We start from the raw sequence: 23,786 nt of genomic DNA, 5'->3' as shown, positions 1-23,786 counted from the left end.
TGAATGTTTGAATGTTTTGTCCGATAAACACAGGAAATTGTTAGATTAGACAAGTCGAATGTTTATAGAGCCAAGTTATCGTAGTCAGTATGTTTATCATTGTATTCAAGGGGCGTTATGGTAGCAGAGAGCGCTGAGTCATCGTAATTACTGTGTTTAATTACTGTATTCTGGAAGTGGGTGTTGAATTTGAAAGGTTAGGATAGGTCAGGTCAGGTCAGGTTAGGTCAGGTCAGGTCAGGTTAGGTTAGGTAATGAGAGGGTCAAAATACCGTATTCAGTGAGTCAATTTAATATAATCTGGTAACGACGTATTCAAGAAGCAAAAAACTGCTTATTTTAGATAGGAAATAATTATATAACTAGTCTGTAAATTAATTCAATATCATAGTTCTATATTCTAACAAATGTCAAATAATTTAACAAAAGATAAATTCATGACACCAAAGTTTATAAACATTTGAGCTTCATAATATGTGGGTCTATGAAAATTTAAAAAATCCAAATTATCACAACTTTTGTAAATTATGGCAAACATATATTTTTCGAGAACACATTTACAATGTGTATAAAACGTGGATTTTTTTTTTGATCATATGTTGTCAGATCCAGTGTTGTGTATCTGTGTATTTAACAGCACAGAATAACATTATATACAGGAAATAACATCTCCCAGGTCAGAGCACCCGTGTGTCTGACCTGCTCTTGTGGGTCTGACCTCGTCCCGAGAGACTCGTTTTGCTGTCTTTGATAAAAAGTTACTGACTCTGTTATATATACTATAGTTGACCTAATCTCGGAATAACAAGGAATAACCGCGTTAATAATAGTAAACTACATGGATAATTTTTTTGTTCAGCAATAGTGACGTAGACCTTTGACTTTAATTATGTATAGTAATATTCAAGTTTCATTCATGACCAAAACTTGATGTGTTGACAAAATTTGCTGGGGGTGACAAACACGTTTTATGACAACATCCATTATATATAACTTGGTGAGACAGAAACTTGAGTCCATAGGTAAACACGTCTAAGACTACTACTACTACTACTACTACTACTACTGCTACTACTACTACGACAACAACAACCACTACAACAACAACCACTACAACAACAACCACTACAACAACAACACAACGCTTATACCTTGTCGTTTACTCCAAATATTTTCCCTATTGGTGATGTAAAATACCGTGTTGTCCTCTTGTAAGTTTTTAATTCCACGTCTATTTTTATATATTGGATTGTTAAAGATTACCGTTTGATGTTTTAAGTTTTCTATTTCATTTTAATCAATCGGTTCAAACAACTTTATACAAGCCCTTTATAAATAATTTTTGCCGTTGACTTTTTAAAAAATTATTTGTATCATATTATTAATTAAATTAAAGCTATTAGAATTTGATCGTGTCATTGACGTTCCAGTCGTGTTATTGGTGTTCCTGTCGTGTTGTTATTAATGTTCGTGTCGTGTTATTGGTGTTCCTGTCGTGTTGTTATTTATGTTCGTGTCGTGTTATTGGTGTTCCTGTCGTGTTGTTATTAATATCCGTGTCGTGTTATTGGTGTTCCTGTCGTGTTGTTATTAATGTCCATGTCGTGTTATTGATGTTCCTCTGTCGTGTTGTTATTAATGTCCGTGTCGTGTTATTGGCGCTCCTCTGACAAACCACAAAACGCTGGCGCCTTTATCAGATTACCGTGTTGTTGTTGGTGAATTAGTAAAAGTAAACTCCCCTATCCAAAGCGTAATCCGATTTTGCAAACGTTTCAGGCATTTGGGGAAAAGGTTTTTGTATCCTGTTCCTGTACCGAGTCCCTCATATGCTTACTATATATTGAAATATATCTCTTACGTATGTGATACATTACAGCGGATACCTTTCACGAGTTAGGAAACAGGTAAATGGCTTAATTAGTCCTTCATTAACGAAATATATGAGGCTGTGGGTTTCTTCAGGTTGTCTTTGTGAATTAGATAACTTTTTTTTAATTAATTTGGGACTTAATTGCTCAATCGATCACGTATATTTACTCACTCACTCACTTATTAAACAACAACACCAAAACGTTACATTGACACACAACTTACAACTAATTAATGCTCTGTATGTGAAATAACGCAACTAATTACCGTAGACTGTAAGTAAAATATCCTTACTACACTAGACGATTTTTTTTTTCACAGGTAAAGGAAGTCGGATAAACTCTCATAATTTCCCATTAAGAAAAAAATAATATTAACTCACCTAACTTCATGAACTCTTGTCCCTTTCCACGTTGGTCGTCCTGGGGATAAAAAACACAGATTAGTTATAACATTGAGATATTCTGATCGTAAGGTAAGGTAAGGTAAGGTAAGGTAAGGTAAGGTATCTGTTTACGTCCATCCCAATGATCTAACTATTTCCTAAAAGAGCGAAATATAATACATAGATTCATACTATAATCATCTGAGTCCAAATTATATAACCAAATTTATTCGGTAATTTAATCCGTATATTAACTTCCGGTTGACATAGTAATTTGTGAAAGGATACACCTATCTATCAGTGACTGTTTTCTTAATAATTTAATAATATACATCATCAGTCATACAGTATATTTCACTGTATGGATATGAAATATAATAGAATTAAACGTAAATATCCAGATAAGAACAGCCATCTAACAGACCAACTTTCTGTGTGTAACTGGAAGTAATTGACAGCCTTTATGGGGTATAATCTGATAAATGAACTTCAGATGCTTATATCACTTTCTCTGCTGGCCAATATAGAGTGTAGTTGTTGCCAAAGAATGGGGAAAGCTTCTTCACGGTAAATAAAACAGACTTTCTCTTGCCTTATATCCCGTGGTGGTAAATACTGTTATACTGAACAGAGGAGTAACGCCTATGTGTGATATATGTGTTCTTAAACCGGTTATAATGGCTGACGTAAAACAGTATATAAAGACTCTAACCTAACCTAACCTAACCTAAACTAACCTAACCTAACCTAACCTAACCTAACCTAACCTAACCTAACCTAACCTAACCTAACCTAACCTAAACTAACCTAACTTAACCTAACCTAAACTAACCTAACCCTAACTAACCCTTTTTTTACACATAATTTGGCTATTTTATGATGGTAAACGACTTAGATGAAATAGAGAAAATTTTACCATATAACAAAAATATTTTCAATAAGTTGTAGCAAATATATACAAAATGTTATAGATATATAAAAGAAAATATTCAGTGTTTCTTTCAAAATCAAAATAAAATTCCCTAAAAGAGCCTCCAGTAAGCGATAAGGCTCACGGATACTTTAGTGGAATTAAATCAGGCTCTCCCCTCCTTCCAGCTTCTGCTTTTCACATATTTTTTTTTTAGTGGGAAGCATCAAACGGTGGGCAGCTTAGCGTAATAAGCTGCTATGAGAGGCTCTTCCTGGCGAGGCAATTAGGGAAGGTAAACCTTAGTATTTTAGGAGATTATCGGGGGTGTCTGTCCTATTGGCGACCGAGAGAGAGGGCGACCAAGGAAGGGAGTGAGTGAGTGAGAGTCTAAGAGGGAGAGAGAAAGAGAATAGCGGTGAGTGGAAGTCAGTGGGTAAGAGAGAGAGAGAGAGAGAGAATATACTAACTACATATACACACACAAAAATAATAGACAACTATCACCAATCAATGAAAACAAAAAAACAAAGGAATTATTCACAGAGGTTTAATATCTATAATAATGATAATATACCATACACCCCAGCCATCATTAGTGTACCTCAACGTCAAGTGACTCGATAAACTATGTCTTGTAACAGCCAAGTAGAGAAGTTACGTAGTTATAGCAGGAAAAGGTGTAAAGTTACGATCAATTGGTAGACGTACTGATGATTCTTACTCTGTATCAAGTAGTTTAATTTTATATATATATATTTTATACCTGAATTCATCATATTTTTGTATCCTAGTCTGTTAAGGAGAGCTTGTTATTATGTATATTATGTGGTAAAGAAGCAGCAATAATGGACACGAAAGGAACTTGTTTAAAAGAGAAAAAATACATATTATCACATTCATCAAAGAGTTCTACTTTAAACTGGGGCTATCATCATTTAATACTACCTATGTGCATTTGTGTTCGAGGGATAAAGTCAAACAGTTAGAATTAAAGTCTTTGGAACAAGATATATGAGGCCCTTGAGTAATATATCTGGCAGTGTTGTGATGGCACCGCCTGTGAGTCATGTACACAGTCCAGGGCAGACCCAATGCTAGCGTTTGTTCAGGTAAACATTTAATACACCGTCAATGTCCTGGACCAGCCGACGGTAAGAGAAGTTTAATAAGAAGGTCAGAGGTACAAGCACACATGTGCACAAAAGTGGCTTTTTTATTCACCTGTGTACGTACATCAGTCAGGTATTCAGCCCCCCCCCCCCCCAACACACACATACTGCCAATCTATAAAGTAATAAACTATATTCTCCAAATGTGCACTAATGTTGGAATTGAGTGATATATTTATTTTTCATTTTTATTGCGGTTTACTCAAACAGCCTTTAAGTGCAGTCATTAGCTAATTGTCTGATCAACTTGATATCACACAGGCTGTTTAATAAAAGTGTTGAAAATAACTAACAATGTGGAGCTCGAGTTGACTTTGTTATTATGATTTTTTTTAATTAATGGAAGTTTTATAGAGATACTAATGTCTTACTGTCCTGTGACCCATCAATTTAATCACTCATATCTCCGCCAATAACCGAACCTAACACAACACTCACCTAACCTAACACACCACTCACCTAACCTAACACAACACTCACCTAACCTAACACAACACTCACCTAACCTAACACAACACTCACCCTAACCCAACACAACACTCACTAACCTAACACAGCACTCACCTAACCTAACACAACACTCACAACCTCAACACCTCACCTAACCCAACACAACACTCACCTAACCTAACACAACACTCCACCTAACCTAACACAACACTCCACCTAACCTAACACACACTCTACCTAACCTAACACAACACTCACCTAACCTACACACCACTCACCTAACCTAACAACCTAACACAACACTCACCTAACCTAACACAACACTCACTAACCTAACACAACACCACCTAACCTAACACACTCACCTAACCTAACACTAACCTAACACAACACCTAACACTAACCTAACGCACAGCACTCTCACCTAACACTCACCTAACCTAACACAACACTCACCTAACACCACAACCTAACACAACACCTAACACCTAACCAACACAACACTCACCTAACCTACACTCACCTAACCTAACACAACACTCACCTAACCTAACACAACACTCACCTAACCTTACACAACCACCTAACCTAACACAACACTCACCTAACCTAACACAACACTCACCCCTTTAACACACTCACCTAACCTAACACAACACTCACCTAACCTAACACAACACTCACCTAACCTAACACAACACTCACCTAACCTAACACTCACCTAACCTAACACAACACTCACCTCTAACACAACACTCACCCTAGCCTAACACAACACTCACCTAACCTAACACAAACACTCACCTAACTTCTTTAACACTCACCTAACCTAACACAACACTCACCTAACCTAACACAACACTCACCTAACCTAACACAACACTCACCTACCTGACAAGTTTACCTGATGGCTTATACTGACACACCTAACACTGCCGCCTATCACTCAACACAGGAAGACATGGGGGAGAAGAGCGTTATCATTGGAGTTGTTTATCAGTAGAAGCTTCATAATTATCGAGATTTGGTTAGGTTAGGTGGAGGGGTAGGTTAGGTTAGGTTCGGTGGAGGGGTAGGTTAGGTTAGGTTAGGTTAGGTTAGGTTAGGTTAGGTTTGGTTAGGTGGAGGGGTAGGTTAGGTTAGGTTAGGTTAGGTGGAGGGCTGGGTAGGTGTGCATTGTGTCGTGGAGTAGACAGTTGTGTGATGTGCTGGGCTTTGGAGATATGAGACCTATAACTCGGCTTTGTTATACAGTACTCTTCACTACTATAATCGTCTAATAATTATAGGTTTTCCCTAACACACACACACACACATACTGAATTATATTACAGTATATATATTTATTAACCTATATTAAATCCTAATATACAGTACACTATTTAATTTCAGTCGAGGAAATATAAACATTAATTCAGGTGACGTCATGCGATGTATTGGTGTTGACTGTAAACGGAGCAGTGACGTTGAGTGATGCTCATATTTGTTCCTTGTTAACGAAATGCTCTTCTATAGACTCGAAGGTGTTATTAAATTAAAATTAAAATCGGAAAAATCGGAAAAAAATGATTTATGATTAACAGTTTTCCAAGGATTCGCCTATGAAAAATATTTGTAATATTAATCTGCAGTTTTATTCCGGGTGTAATGGTGGTAAATATTTATGTAATATTCCGATCTTATCTGTGATTAATTGTGAGGGAATACGTCCCTTTACCACACACACACACAGTTTACACCTGTGAGGACTATACCTGTGGTAACAACAAAAGATTTCCCTGTATATAATCAGTGAAGCACCTGTCATTTCCTCACACCCTCGCCTGTTTATACACCATAAAAAAATACTGATATGGATGTTGATATTTATCCGGTGTTACCTTCATCACAGATATTTTGATATTTATATAATTTCCATCAGGGATATCAAAAATATATTCATCTAAATTATTTACCTTTTCTGTAGATAAATATTTCTCACAATAAATACAAAAATTTTTTTTTAATAACATTGAAGTGTCGAGTAATTCTCCTCTCTGATATTTCACAAAGTCATTTTGGTTTGTAGCAATTGTTTTGTTATTTATTACTGCCGCCCTCAGGACTCAAGTTTATTATTAGTTGAACAATTTCACGGCGGAAAATTAATGAAAAGTATAATCACTTCTAGAAAACTAAATTGAAAAATAATTAACTTCACAGAAAATGTCACTCTAGGGACAAACGCTAAAGGCCACTACTCAATGGCCTCCAAAATTAGTTTTCTTGCTACAAAGTTTATTTTTTATTCCAGATTATATTGTTTCCTCCAGCCAAGGATTGTGACTAAACATAATGGGTTTTATTTTTTCCTGTTATGGCACTGAACAAACAAGAAGAGGTAAATAACGATAAATAACCATCACCTACATAGGTTAGGTCAGGTCAGGTCAGGTTAAATCAGGTCAGGTTAGGTTAGGTCAGATCAGGTTAGGTCAGATCAGGTCAGGTTAGGTCAGGTTAGGTCAGGTTAGGTGAACGTTTGTTGTCCATCCGTAGTCTCGACTGTTCCTCATAAACGTTACTTGTGGTGTGATCTTTACAAACGTTTCTTGGTTATCTTGTATCATATTTGTTTTTATTTATCTTCCTGACGTCACCACTTAACCACCCAGATGGTCGTTAAGGCTCGCTGTTATTGTAGGTTATTACCGGGTGTTACGATTTACGATTTTTTTTTTCAGTTCTATCTTATAACAAGTGTGGGCAGAGTTGTCCCTCAAGCACAGGTATAAAGGCAATGACATAAATGGCTCTGGAGTAACACTTAAGTTCTACCTTAAATATAGACAAGAGAAGAACTACGACTTGGGTTTCAGTGATAAGTTCTATAAAACTCACAATTTATATACAACTCAATAATTCCATATAACTCAGAAGCGATGTTAATGTCTCTTGTCCTCATCTAACACAGAGGAGCGGTGAACGTAGATGATTTTAACCAGAATATGACCTCTCTCTCTCTCTCTCTCTCTCTCTCTCTCTCTCTCTCTCTCTCTCTCTCTCTCTCTCTCTCTCTCTCTCTCTCTCTCTCTCTCTCTCTCTCCTCCAACGTCCATTTCACTTCTGAATAACTACAACACAGCCCAATGTTCTTTCAGTCAATCAGTTTTCTTATTGGTGATCAACATTGCCCAGGAAGATACAATCCAGAAATTCTACAAGACCTTTACTCTGTCTGTCTATCTGTCTGTGTGTCCGTGTCTCTGTCTGTTTTTGTGCCTGTCTCTACCGTCACCTTTCTTTCTCCTCCTTCAGTTCCTCGTCTGGAGATCTATGACGCCCGAGGAGAAGCCATACAGGAGAAATTCTACGAGGTTGGATCAGGAATCGACTTACGCTGCAACGCTTACCATGTAGCTAAGGACGCCGTCGTGTGGTCTAGGGGCGGCGTCAAGGTGTACCACGCCCCCGACGCCGGTGTCAGGTAAGGTCCTAGGGGGTGTGTGTGTGTGTGTGTGTGTGTGTGTGTGTGTGTGTGTGTGTGTGTGTGTGTGTGTGTGTGTGTGTGTGTGTGTGTGTGTGTGTGTGTGTGTGTGCATGACGTGGGTAACTGTAGTGTGATGCAGGGATTACAGGTTATGTAATTTTAGGATAAGGTGTTAATTAACAAGTGAAGGTGAGGATAGTGAAGTCTAATGAGAGGTTATGTTTTGATCCTTCCTAAAACGCTTGACATTTACGAGTATAATATATCACTGAATAAAACTGGAACTTGAGTGAATATATTTGTGAAATTAAATATAACTCAACAAAAACTCTAAAGGGTAAAAAATACAGATGATATTAATTACTCACCACGAAATAAAAATTAATCGCATTAAATTAGAATACCAGAAAAATAAAAACTCGCATAATAAACATATAAATTAAATATCATCAGATTTAAGAATTTGAGCTGTTTCAACAATGTGGATTCTTCTCTCCTTTAATGCAAGAAAAATTTTTATATTCTACTGTATAGCTAAAATATATGATGCAACATTCGCTTTGACTTCATCATAAAATCATAAAGCCATGAATTCCAAAGTAAATTGTTGAGAGCTCCTGTGAAAAATGGATCGCTCGCGTTTAACTTCGAGTTCGGTTTAGTATAAGTTGAAAGTTTGACTTGTATTGAAACTAATCACTCAGAGTGTTGCATGCAGTACACAGACTTGTCATTATTAGCTCAATATCTCTCGTAATTCATAATACAGGTGAACATGATCGTTACCTGTACTGGACTGAGTTTTTCTAAGCCTAACTTAAGGTTTCGAATCATCTAAACTCGATGAAGATAAGACAAAATATTAGAAAAATAAAGGTATTTGTGTGTGAGCCTCTCTGTTGACGGTGAGGCGTGAGGAACCTTCATGTACACGAGGTAACGCAAGGGTCAAGAAGTGATCGTGACACTAGACCTCGTCCTCTAGGGTGTGTGTGTGTGTGTGTGTGTGTGTGTGTGTGTGTGTGTGTGTGTGTGTGTGTGTGTGTGTGTGTGTGTGTGTGTATCATTTAATTGTCCTATTTTTACTTGTCTTTTAACATCCCTACATTTAATTGTACTGTTTATATTTATAGCTGGCCATAACTCCCCTCAGTCGTCTGGTTTATGAGATCAAATATTATTTAATTCATTTTCCCAGCCTTGTTTTGTATCATATTTGCATATTTTAGTATAAAAATTTTGTCCAATTAAGGGGTGCGGTGGCCGAGTGGACACAGCTGGTTCACGCTCAGGGCACCCTTAATTCACCCAGCTGTGAATGGGTTCCTAACTCTACTGTCGAGCGTAGGTGGTGGTGGTGGGGGGGGGGTGTAGGCCTATGACACCCTTCCTTTTCATTTGTTTATATGACGCTAGTGAAATATTTTTTTAAAAGATGATTTGTTACTTGATTAATTGCTATTTCCATTAACTTGTAATAAATGAAGTAAAGATATTTCTCTCAGAATTAACAACACGTACTGTACTAGTACTCAGGGAGTGTGGTGGAGCAGACGGTATTGATTACAAGAGGTCATCAAGAGCACATAACATAACCTAACCTAACTTAACCTAGAAGATAAAAATGTTTTGACCTCTGCCGGGTGTTAACACATACAGCAATTAATCCTTAATGTTCACCTTCGCGGGAATCATTCTTTCAGTTAGATGCAATAGATAATTTAGACTTAATAACCTTAACGTCATATATATATATATATATATATATATATATATATATATATATATATATATATATATATATATATATATATATATATATATATATATATATATACGCTCGGTGAGTGTAATAGATGCATAAAGTTGTTCATTAATTCCAGCTGGTGTTGTGGGCTGTACAGGCTAATAGCGATCTAACTTGTGCCTGGCAAAGTTTCCTCATGTATATAACGCACAGTAGCAGTCCCGTGTGCTGCTGACACTAAAGTCCAGCTGACACCGTGGCTATAACTGACACTTGACACTGAGACTTTAGCCAACACTTGACATCTTCATTCCAACTGGCATATGACACTGACAGTACGGGGATCTACAGCAACACTATCAAGGGTGGTGACATCTGGTGAGGTGTACTGTATGTAAACAAGACCACAGTCACCCACCTGTGCTGTACTGGAGAAACTCACCTGACAATTAACACCTGGTAAATACACGTGTGAACAGAAGTCATTAGCCTCCATTATGTGGGTGAGACTAAAGCTGACACATGGTACAGGCTACAGCTGACACATGAGACAGAGACTACAGCTGACACATGAGGCTACAGCTGACACATGACACAGAGGCTACAGCTGACACATGACACAGAGGCTACAGCTGACACATGACACAGAGGCTACAGCTGACACATGACACACACTGCAACACCCAAGCGACGCACAAACTGGGAGTGAACCTGACATAAGGTTGCCAATGGCATCAGATATCAGTCGTTTAAGATTCGGTCAGCTTCGTTACCGAGATAGCTACGACCCTCAAAGTTTGTTCATAACCCTGAAGTCCTAAACTTTGCCCTCAGGGTCAATTAGGGTGAGTTAGTCTCAAACATTATTACCCTTAATAAGTGTTGACAATTTTATCCGCCTCCTAAACAGTATAGACTTTCTTGATATCCAAGTGGAATTAAGACTAAGGAGACAGTCACTGGAGGCTCCAAGTGTGTTGACAGTTGGCTGTGAACACTATTTGAAATGTTGTGAAGGCTCTAACGTCACCGCGTGTCACTACTGCACATTTAAAGGAGGATCCCTACCAAGGCAACATTGTAGGTAACACGTACTGACACCTGTGTTATCAACATTGCGAAACTGACATGAAAATATTTGCAGCATAATACTAAATATGTTTCCTGGAAATTCACCTTAAACAAAAATATTAAACATTAAATCAGTTGGTCAAATTGGTAACTGCTGAACCCGTGTGTAGCATGTATCTAATAATTCCCTGGGCAGTGGCAGAGCTATTTGATCTTGACTTTGAGGATTATCAGATACATGCAAGATATATGACGATTATTTTGTGAGGATCATTAGCGGAGATTCGCTTGTGTTTGGTCGGTCAGGCAGACATTGCACCAAACGTTGCAACTAATGACCTCTCATTATAACGAAGAAGTTATGTGTACGTGAATGAACAATTACACACCCTGACTGACACACAATCACTCACTGTGGAGATTAGGCCGATGAAAGACCATAACATGTTTGACGTGTGAGTGACAGTCTCAGTACACTCTTATGATAATTTCATAAAACATTTTTGTATAACATTTCAGCTGAGTGACTTCTATGTCGTATTATATAGCTGCATTAACAGCATATTTACTGAGGAAGGTTTATAAACAGGATTGGCTCTTGTATCAAACGGAAAAAGGAATGGTGGTGATCAGAGGACAGTTATGGAGAGCATCTCAGACGTATGAAGTTATACAGTCGTAATTGGAAGTAATTTATCAAAATACTGTGAATACAACTACCAGGAAACAGTGTCTTATGGGGGTCAGAACTCAGATTTTCTTTTGCTTTACTTTTTTTCACGACCAACGTTACAGAATCTTCACGACACTCATGTATAAACACCTCAAAGCACAGAACCAGGAACCACAATCAGTGATCAAGTTTCTAGCTTTCCCGCCAAGTTAAGATAACATAGAAGTAAAATAAATACTTCACAAAAGTTTGAATTCCTTTTATATCCCATCTTGGAGTTCAATCCCCCTTTTTCTCAAGCATTAAAGAGTTTAACTGGATATACGAGCAATAAAAGGAGGCTAGATCTTTCTTCCGGGATAAAGAGAATCCAAGTTCAACAAATATACGAGATAGATTTCTTTTATTTAAATTTATTCACTTATTGTTTCGGCCTGTTGGAGTTTTATCTTAATTCTCCAATAACCTATCCTGTATTATCCCATTTATCCTGATGTTATAGAGAGTGACCCTTTATACTGAGTTACATAACCCTCTGTTATCACTATCCTAACCTAACCTAACTAAACCCATTTTTTTTTAATTACAATTTTCTGTTTCTCGAGGCCAAGACATCCGGGTTCCTTTCTTGTTAATTAGAATTTTAATCACACTTTCCTTATCATCCTTACTACAGTCATACGCCTTAAAACAACCTATTCTTCCGAGTCCTCTCATCATACTGGAGTTGAGATGACCAGTCCTGCATCCTGGGAGGTTTATGGCACCAAGGGCGGGTTTAAGGTGTTGGTTTATATATTAAAAGAAGCAAAGGGGAAGGGGGAGGTGAGGAGGGGGGGAGGTGATGTGGGTGGGGGGGGTAAGGGGAAGGAGGCCGACAGTAAACTATTATTTTACTGTAAACAAAAAAATAATTACTCAGTGAAGGTTCATTTTGCGGTAAATTTTATAAAACTCTCAACATAAATATTTACTCTAATGAAAATTGTTCCAGTGACAGATTTTAGCAGGTGACGTCGCAACCGTAGCTTCACTCAGCTTATAAATATTTTATCATAGTGAGTAGATTTTATTCATGGAAGTCTTACTAACTGGTTCACGGCCAACAGGAGAAGCAAAAAGTAACTCCATAAAAACATAACAATAACAACAAATTTTTAACCCTTGGCTGTTCACTTAAACACAACGACATAACCAAAGGAATTTAGTCTTGCAAGAAATGTATTTGTAAATTATGTTTTAATTTCAATGATAATAGGACCAGCTTATCATGTGTTCTTGCATACTGGGTAAAAGCAATTTATACCGTAGTAAGTACTGTACCCTTGTGTAGAGTTAGCATAAGGTTATCATAATCTGTACCTTAGTAACATGTTGCCTCTGCTCCACATACTAGATGCTTCCATTACACGGCGAAAAATTTAACAGTATTATTTTCTTACAGATCTCATTTACTATCTGTATAAAACGAATATTTGGTGAAAAATATGAAGATAATAACCTAACCTAACCTAACCTAACCTAACCTAACCTAACCTGTCCGTCTCCACCATTCTTTGTATCATTAGAAATAGTCTCAGAAGAAGAACGTGCTACAGTTTATATATCTAATAAATCCCACCGACGAGAGGCACAAATCTGACCAACGAGGTGGGGAGTCAGGGACGCTACTACTGGGATCAACCAATCAGTGTACCGTCCTTATATCTTAGGGTTGGCGACCACAGTCCTCCAGTCTAATCGTTCTCGGGCTGTTTTTACCAATCCTCTAAGGCTTTGCATCTCTTTGGGGACCTATTTTTTTAATGTCATTCATCCATCCAAGTCTCTGCCTTCCTCTGGCCCTCCAACCCACAACTTTATCCATTAATATTTCTGTTATTATCCCCTGCCAAACTTATGACATAGGAAATCACACGAATAGCTAACTAATTATTGCAAATGAATGAATGGTAAGGCCAGGGATTATTGCAATGGCTCCATCTGTGTGTCTGATTACAAATGTAGGAATAAAATGTCTCACAATGATAAAAAATAATGAGAATTGTAGAGTTTGGTGAAACTTATTGTTGTTTGGGTGTTAATTAAGACAGGTGTGGCATTGTTGGAGGTACGACTAATTATAACCTTCTCTTGGTCACCCCGTCCTTGAACTAAAAAAAATATAATGTTAAAGTATGTAGATTTTATAAATGTTAATGAGCGTATTGTAGTGTTTATGTACATTATCACGTACGGTATATTTCAACGTCCACGGTCACGTTCCTGTGTTTATTTTGGTGTTTTACGAGATTTTTACGACCCTAAACGTGTTAAGTAAGATATACACAAGGCAACACAGAAACTATGCTTCCTTGTGTCCGTGAAAGCCAGAGTGTTTGCTTCTCCATGTTTGTTCGCGTATATACACTCACCTGTGTGTTGAGTTAGTTGTTTACCTCCATCCAGCTTTGCTTATGTGAACCAGCAAGTAGAAACCCAACTGTGCATCCGCGAAATTTTGTTTGTTTGGTTTTGTTGTTTACATTGATGCCGTAATAATTCGTTGGTGTAATAAGTGTGTTATGAGCTTCGGTAAACACTTGTGTTTAAAAGAAAACCACAAAAAAGATTATGTTAGTGTATAGTAAATTTATCAAAGATTTTTCATGTGTATTTTTCTTTTTCTTTTAAACTTTCACTTTATCTAAGAAAAGACACCTAATATAACCTAATCCTCGTGGAAGCAACTGATATCTGACGCCCTACCCCCCACCCTCTCTCTCTCTCTCTTCGATTTCAGATTACAATTATTTCTCAATCATGTCTATCCACCTCCTCAAGATTATCGACCTTCCACCTTCACCACAAAACCTTCTCACTAACGCCCTTGGTTCCTCACTGACGCCCTTGGTTCCTCCCCCTACAGTGTGGAGACGTCGTCGGGAGGGATGGGTCCTGTGTCCTGGCTCAGGATCAAGGCGGCCGCCACCTCCGACTCGGGTAACTACAGCTGCAGCGCTCCTGAAGCCGACACAGCCACCGTCCGCATACAGGTCCTTGATGGTGAGTTATACAGGTCCTTGATGGTGAGTTATACAGGTCCTCGAGTTATACAGGTCCTTGATGGTGAGTTATACAGGTCCTTGATGGTGAGTTATACAGGTCCTTGATGGTGAGTTACACAGGTCCTCGAGTTATACAGGTCCTTGATGGTGAGTTATACAGGTCCTTGATGGTGAGTTACACAGGTCCTCGAGTTATACAAGTCCTTGATGGTGAGTTATACAGATCCTTGATGGTAAGTTATACAGGTCCTCGAGTTATACAGGTCCTTGATGGTGAGTTATACAGGTCCTTGATGGTGAGTTATACAGGTCCTCGATGGTGAGTTATACAGGTCCTTGATGGTCAGATGCCCCTGAGTTATACAGGTCCTCGAGTTATACAGGTCCTTGATGGTGATTTATACAGGTCCTTAATGGTGAGTTAAACAGGTCCTCGAGTTATACAGGTCCTTGATGGTGAGTTATACAGGTCCTTGATGGTGAGTTATACAGGTCCTTGAGTTATACAGGTCCTTGATGGTGAGTTATACAGGTCCTCGAGTTATACAGGTCCTTGATGGTGAGTTATACAGGTCCTTCTGGTGAGTTATACAGGTCCTTCAGGTTTATACGTCATATTGGACACAAAGAGATAGACCAAATACTCTGACCTGAAGACAATATGTACGTTTATGTGTGTGTGTGTGTGTGTGTGTGTGTGTGTGTGTGTGTGTGTGTGTGTTTGTGTGTGTATGTGTGTGTGTGTGTGTGTGTGTGTGTGTGTGTGTGTGTGTGTTTGTGTGTGTGTGTGTGTGTGTGTGTGTGTGTGTGTGTGTGTGTATGTGTGTGTGTGTGTTTAACATGGTGTACTCACAAGCGACACATAATACTCATCAGTCAGTCAGGTGATCAACCCTCATCCAGCCAACTGTGTCAGCGGTGTCAGGCAGGGAGTGAGAGTGACAGGAGGTTCAGTGAGGAACCTTAAATCCTTCTTTGAGAGGGTCAGCTCTTGCCTCCTCTGGGTTTTCCTCTCACAGTATAAACCAGGTGCCTTCAGGAGATACGCAGCTCATCCAAGTTTTTAATTTACTCTCCCGTGCGTCATTTTTTTTATATAACCCCAAAACCCCGACCAAGAGAGTGAGGAGAAGTATTAACTAGAGTATATTGAAAGGATGGTTACTCCTGCTTTCCTGGACCTCTGGCTGGGTGCTAGTCGACTTTTACACTCTGGGTAAATGTTTAAACTCACTCACGGAGACACACACTGCAGCTAGACAGTAATACATGTCCTCTTCATAGTGAGAAAACTACACATTCATATCTGACAATAAACCTTTTTCTTTCAACTCCACTGTATGTTTTTTTTTTAAGTTGAAAAGGAACGAGTGATTTTTTTTTTCATGGTTTCGTCTTTTTCTGTCCGCTGAACTTTCCACCATTATCATTTTCTTCTTTCTTTGCTCTCCAATTTTCTTGTCTTTGTTTACGGGGCTGTCGGAACAGGATGTAATTATTTTCACAGTTTATTTCATTATTTCTTTTCCGTCGTCTTTTTCATTCTCCGCTGTACTTATTTTTCCTTTTCAGATCTTTATTATTCCTTTTCTTCAGTTTTTATTATTTATCATTACTCTCACTGTTCACTCTTTCATTCTCATTTCCACAAAAGAATCAATAACAACTTCTCTCCTTTGTTATCATCTTTAGTGCATCTATTTACCATTCTTTTTCCTTACTCCTGTCTTTATTCCAGTTTCTTCTCACATCTCTTTCAAAACGGAGAAAACTCGATACAAAAATAAGAGATAAAGTAACAGACTCTGATATTCCTTTCTACGTCTACCTCTCAGGACCCCACAACCCGGAATTAATCTCAGGAGCTTCATTACATCCATGGGCAGTTTCTCAGCATCACAACTAACTACCTCTACAACCAAAACAACTTAAGAACAAATTACAAAGACGAAATACAAAAAACAAACATTCAAATTACTTTATCTATTCTACAATTATCAAATGACCTTCCCCGCCTTCATCCATATTGTCCAATCAACGTTCACATACACTTAACAGACCTACGATCCAATAATCCTGTTTTCTAGGTTAATAATTGTTCATCTTTGTAGTGAATATCTGTCAGGTTTAAACATTTAAGTGTGTGTGTGTGTGTGTGTGTGTTGGTCCCTACCTCTATCACGCTGGGGTTTATGTCTAGTAACGATAATTTTATATAAAGTTAAAACTATAAAACATACTTCCTGTAATTCGTGCCTCTTAATGTAAAAGTATAATTAAGGTGATAAGATAATAACCACAATAACGTAAAATAAATTAGAAAAGATAAATAAAAACGTGTACTATTTAATATTAGAAAAAGGATAAATTTGGTAGCAAGTGTTCCGTGGCGACCCTAAGAGATAAGTACCTGGTCCCTCGTCTGGGGTCATGAAAGACGACAGAAATATATATATATATAACTTTTCTCATATATCAGAAATGTTAAAGCGTAAAATTGCTATAACATATAAAACGATAGATGTGTAGCGTACATTACCCCCAGGTCATTACACCTATCCCCTTGGCACAAATATCAAAAGAATATAAAGAAAGAAATGATTTGAGAATTGAATGTATCTTTTACGTAATAGGCATTTATAACCCAAGCGAGCACAAAAGAATCTGTTCAGTAAAAAATCTTATCATACTAGTAGAATAAAAAAAAAATAAAACACTTCAAATGTACTGAAATAATATGTTGTAGTTAAAAAAAAATCAGAATATAAAATTAATCTGCAATATGAAACACTAAGTAGGCCAAGAGATTATTAACAGAATGAAACAAAATGTATTTATAAATATATATGAAAAATACTTATACATTCATCAGTGGAATTACAAGTCTTACAAATTAAATATAAAATGTGGGAAATACATACATGTTTAAGTGTATAAAATACTCGAGACTCCTGGGGCCGCGTATAAGACCACAAGATTACCAGATGAAGCTCAAACTGACTGGACTTGATGGTCGTATTGGATTTAAAAAACAAGAACAGATAATTTAGTCATATAATCAAGGTTATGGAGGTGATAAAAGAGATATTAATGTGTAAAACTGAGGATAGGGAGACCATGGTAAACACACACCCTGTTCCTCCTACACAAAGAGACAGACTGGCGACAGCAAAAAACAGACACTTCAACCCCCTCCTGACCTTAACATCCTCGCGCCACTGAAATACCATGAAATATTAACTCCTTCACCGCTGGGAGATGCAACTTTTAATATTTGGTTTACGCCAGACGATTATATTCAGCAAATAGGGACCTCGAACACAAGGCTTTAAAATGAATATGATTTCGCATTAACCCTTCATATAAGACTGAAAATTTGACAGAGAAAAGATAGGAAGAAGGGAAGGCGATGTATGGGATAATAGAGGGAGTGAGGGACTAACGGATTTAGAAGAGATTGATAATAGAGAAGAAAGAAATAGAGGAGGAAAAGAAATAGCAAGGGAAATAAATGTACAGGGGAAAATATTGAAGGAGTTAACAGGAGACAAAGTGTACGAAGAGGTAATGGAATAAAATGAGAAATACGAAGGGGGAAGAAAAAGAAGGAGAGCAAATTCGATGAAAATGGAACCGAGAAAAAAATTAATTGTGGTAGGGAGATAAATCACTGAAGGTGGAAAGGAAGTGAGAGAGAAAATACAAAATAAAACGAAGAAAAGAGAAAAAAAAACGTGAGTAAATAAAAGACAATAAATTAAAAAAAAATAACAAGGAATTACAAAATAAATTAAGTAATGGCAAACAAACTGTAATGGCAATGTGGGAGGCATAGACATTATTTTTGCTCTCTCTCTCTCTCTCTCTCTCTCTCACACACTTTTTCTCAAGATATTTCACTTCTAATAAGGCATGACAAGGTGGGGGCATCCTGCTCCTTAACTTCGTACCCTAAAGAGCCCTGAATTGTGACCTGATATCACCCGGAAGTTTCCTCCCTCAATAAAATGTTTCCTAGTATTTTATTGTTTACCTTTTTCGTTTCCTTAAGATTTTCAGTTTTTTCTCTTGTCATTTGTTTTAACTTTTTAAACTTTATCATTTTTTTTTAACTTTTCTTGTTATATGTATTGATTTATTCTTTTTTTTTAGTTTAAGGGATAATTTATTATTGTTATTGTTATTATCATTTCATCCTAACATATATGGCAGTTTTGTTTCTTCGTTCTAAACAACACTAATTACGCCCAATGGTTGTCTGTGCATTAAGGAATATTGTAGGTATCGCCTCCCAAACACTCCTGACAGTACTCTCTTTCTCTCTTTCTCTCTCTCTCTCTCTCTCTACATCCCCCACCCCCCACTATTCTCCCCTACCCCCACCACATACAAGCCTTCCCCCTAAAAATTCTCAGTAAAATCCCACGAGATCCAAAGGTGTCGTATGAGTGTGTGCGACGGAAGAAGTCACTGATGCACGGATGTCGACACTGTCACAGGGATGTCGGCCGTGTTTTACCTATGTTGACACTGACTCACTCTTATGTGAGTCGATAATACCACACAGGTGTTTTGGTGTTTCACGGGTGTTAATATTTTTAAACGCGTATTGGCAGGGTTGAGTGGATATATACAGTGTCCAAATGTGTCAGTAATGTCCTTCAGATGATGGTAGTGTCCCCAGGTGTAGACAGAGTGGGCAGGTAATCTCAAACACCCAGTAATGTTCAAATCAGTCAAGGTAAATATTCTAATATACTCAGTTATTTGATATTATTCTTGCCTTCATACATCTCTCATGGTACAGCAATATAGACACACTCCAGTCATACATACGCTTGTGTCTATACTAAGTGCTCACTAGTCACTGTATATTCATGTATATCGAGTGACCGGCTTAGACAAACTGAGGGAGGAAGTTAGGTTAATCTCTCTCCCCCTCTCTCTCTCTCTCTCTCTCTCTCTCTCTCTCTCTCTCTCTCTCTCTCTCACATGGACGTGTGTGTGTTGATCAAGCTAATACATCGGCAAAAGCAGTGACCTGACTGACTGAACTTGTACATTAGCTGATCAAAGGAGGAGACTGAGTGGTCGAATGAATACTTCTCATGAGTGTCAACAGTGTCCCTCGGGTGTCAACAATATGTCCTTTGAGTGTCACCAGTGTCCCTCGGGTGTCAACAATGTCCCTCGGGTGTCAACAATGTCCTTTGAGTGTCAACAGTGTCCTTTGGGTGTCAAAAGTGTCCTTTGAGTGTTACGGGTGTCAGTGTGTCCCTCGGGTGTCAACAATTCCCTGGATGTCAACAGTGTCCCTCGGGTGTCAGAGTGTCCTTTTGAGTGTCAACAGTGTCCTGGGTGTCACCAGGTCCCTCAGGTGTCAACAATGTCCTTGGTGTCACCAGTGTCCTTTGAGTGTCACCAGTGTCCCTCGGGTGTCAACAATGTCCTTTGAGTGTCACCAGTGTCCCTCAGGTGTCAACAATGTTCCTTTGGAGTGTCACAGTGTCCTTTGAGTGTCACCAGTGTCCTTCTCGAGTGTCACCAGTGTCCTGTCCTTTGAGTGTCACCAGTAAATGTCCTTGTCGTGTGGAACAGTGTCCTTTAGGTGTAAAAGTGTCCTTTGAGTGTCACCAGTGTCCCTCGGTGTCAAAATGTCCTTTGAGTGTCAACAGTGTCCCTCGGGTGTCAACAATATGTCCTTTGAGTGTCACCAGTGTCCCTCGGGTGTCAACAATGTCCCTCGGGTGTCAACAATGTCCTTTGAGTGTCAACAGTGTCCTTTGAGTGTTACCAGTGTCCCTCGGGTGTCAACAATGTCCTTTGAGTGTCAACAGTGTCCTTTGGGTGTCAAAAGTGTCCTTTGAGTGTTACCAGTGTCCCTCGGGTGTCAACAAATTCCCTGGATATCAACAGTGTCCCTCGGGTGTCAGAAGTGTCCCATGTGCGTCAACAGTGTCCCATGATAAGTGTAGTAACAGCGCAAGAGAGCCAATCCCCTCAGTACAGCCTCTCACAGTGGGGACAGAGGCTATATAAACATTAGACACTGATCATCCAACACAAACTCTTGATAGTGTAAATAGCTCGTCTACTGATACCGCGATGACCCACAGGGATGAACAGTTGAATGTCGTCTCCTATGTTTACTCTGAATTTGTAAATAAACTTGATATCTTTTAAGAATCAAAACTAGAGTAAAATTAAACAAAGTAATTCTCTAATGGTTGACTTAATATCTGAATCCTGTAACTATCTTTTAAATCATAGGTTACGAGCTCTTTAATAGGTAGTGTAAAGGCATTTAATCATAGCCACCTTCTAATAATGGGCGATATTAATTATGGCCAATAATGAATTATGAAATAAGACTTCGCCATATGGTTTTAATAGAAAAGCAATCTCCTTTCTTGAAACTAAATGCCAACGTTCTTTGTCTGGATGAGTGTGAGATTAAGAATAATATAATCTAAGAACACATTATGAATTATCAAATATTCAGTGATTATGACAAGGTAGAGTCACTTAAAAAAAAACTATCTATACCAAATTGAATTGAAAAAATTTGACACAAGGGACGAAGGATTTTGACAACCCTACCGAGACAACAGGAGTCACAGTGTTCGTTCTGAAATCCATCGATCACCCCAAGTGCAGATAGTTTTTGAGTGACTGTACATAACAATGAAAACCAACTAAAATATAAATGAACCAGAAAACATTTGTCAAAGTTGAAAGGAAATCTGAGTGTCAAGAAGATGAACGAAACAGTGTCAGACGATACAACGATACAACACGTCATATACTGTTTATATCTCTGTATTAATGGTCAACAGCTTGTAGGGAAAAACCTCTCTCTCATCCTCCTCAGTCGCTACACGTATCAATTATTTTCCTGCCTCACTACCTACAAGTTCCCTTTGTTGACGCTCATCACCATTTACCTCCTTCATTCATCACAGTTACCTCACTGTTTGTTGAGGCCTTGACGACACCATCTGGGAATGACTCTTAAGTGAATCAGTCACATGATCTGTAAGGCAAAAAAAAAATAAATAAAAAATAAAATAAATAAACAAATGAATAACTAACTAACAAACTAACTAAAAAAATCATGGTTGTTAACAATGATTATTATAAGTAAGGATATTATACCACACACACACACACACACACACGCACACACACACGTAGATATAATATGAACATTAAACGTGTACGTCCTATGTGTACAAGATGATGTAGACATGTACGTAAAATAAATTTACATAATACAGTAAACAAATCCTGAGACTCTGTAACTGTATCGGCGTCTGTTTGTATTAGTTTTTGCATTATACAGAAAATAACGGGATAAACATCGAATCAATCGCACTCTTACCTACTTCTTTTTCTGGTGGTTTATTCATCATCACTTAAATCACTGGTACTTATCTACTATAATCAATCACGCAATCAATCACAGGTAATAACGCCTCTATCATTCATGTGATATAACTCTCATAGGTAATTAATTGTTTTAAATAGAGTAAAAATATTCCAATACCTTCTAATTATCATGTAATTTGTGATTGTTATTGATGTATCAGTCATTTACTAATCACTTATTTACTCTTTCAGATGTATCTATTATTCCCAAACATCAATCTAATCACAACTAATTACCCGATTGTTTTATCTGTTTTATTATTCTCTATTAATCACTTAACTCACCCCTAATCACATATAATTTTCACCTCGATGTATCAAACACTGGTAATCACAAACACTGGTAATCACAAACACTGGTAATCACAAACACTGGTAATCACAAACACTGCAAATCACAAACACTGCTAATCACAAACACTGCTAATCACAAACACTGCTAATCACCTCTTTAACCACAATCTATCACCAACTACACTCATTTATATGCACTAATCACCTACTACCACCTGTCTAATCCTCTCTAATTATCCCCACAGGTGAGAGTTCAGCAGCCATGCAGCACTCCACCAACTCATCAGCCTCCAGTGCTGTCAGAGCCACTGTCCATACTATAATAGTCCTCGTCAGCTTGTCTATAGTGCTAAGTGCTAAGTGCTAGGTGCTGGGTGCTGAGTGGTAGGTGCTGGGTGCTTAGATATTTCGACTGTCTAGCACTTGGTAAGAGTGTTAGATGCTGAATGGGAGATGCTGAGACCTAGGGTACTAGGTGGTGATGAGTACTAGGTGCTGAGTGGTGGGTGCTGAGTACTAGCTACTGGGCAGTAAGTTCTTGGTGCTGAGGGATACATACGGAGTACTTGGTGCTAAATGTTTGGTGCTGAATGTTAAGTGTTTGATACTGAGTACTGAGACTTGGTACTGGGTGTTGAGTACATGGGGTTGAGTACTACAGTAGGTATTGGTTGCAGAGAGTAGGTACTAGGTTCTAGGTGCTGGTTTCAAGATGCTCGGTACTAGGAGGTGACTGTAAGACACCAAGTTCTGGGTACTGATTGTTAGATGCTGAGTGCAAAGTACTGAGTACTCTCTGTGGAATATATGATAGTGAGTGCTAGGAGATGAGTTGCTAGGTGCTGAGTGATAAAAGTTGAGTGCTAGTTGGTGGGGTCTTGATGATGTAGGCTAGATACGGGATGCCAAGTGCTGAGTGCTAGGTGCTGAGTACACAATGCTGACTTTAAGGACTAAAGCAACATGTGCTAGTGGCTGAGCGCTGAGTTCTAAAAGGTGAATACTGTGTGTGTGTGTGTGTGTGTGTGTGTGTGTGTGTGTGTGTGTGTGTGTGTGTGTGTGTGTGTGTGTGTGTGTGTGTGTGTGTGTGTGAGAGAGAGAGAGAGAGAGAGCACTAAGTGATAACTCCTGAGTGCTAAATACTAACTGTTTAATGACTGTACTCACTAACAAGCTCTTGATGCCTGATGCTAAGTACTCAATACTATCAACTTATTCCTGAGTGCTACTTTAACTGAATTCTAGTCGCCGGATGCCGATTGCTAGTT

At 38.2% G+C, this 23,786-nt stretch overlaps 1 protein-coding gene across 1 annotated transcript in view; it reads left to right on the top strand.

The window, feature by feature from the left end:
• Positions 1–23,569, top strand: part of LOC121866803 (hemicentin-1-like) — a 121,246-nt gene extending 97,677 nt beyond the window's left edge. Inside the window, exons 5-7 of the mRNA XM_042366539.1 lie at positions 8,087–8,255; positions 14,658–14,794; positions 22,764–23,569. Of these exons, the coding sequence (XP_042222473.1) occupies positions 8,087–8,255; positions 14,658–14,794; positions 22,764–22,885 (428 nt within the window). The 3' untranslated portion in view covers positions 22,886–23,569. The remainder of the gene's footprint in view (positions 1–8,086; positions 8,256–14,657; positions 14,795–22,763) is intronic.
• Positions 23,570–23,786: the final 217 nt, after the last annotated feature.

Source organism: Homarus americanus, unplaced genomic scaffold (genome assembly GCF_018991925.1).
Source record: "Homarus americanus isolate GMGI-L3 unplaced genomic scaffold, GMGI_Hamer_2.0 scaffold35864, whole genome shotgun sequence".
NCBI classification, from domain to species: domain Eukaryota; kingdom Metazoa; phylum Arthropoda; class Malacostraca; order Decapoda; family Nephropidae; genus Homarus; species Homarus americanus.
This window is presented reverse-complemented; position numbering and strand designations above follow the sequence as displayed.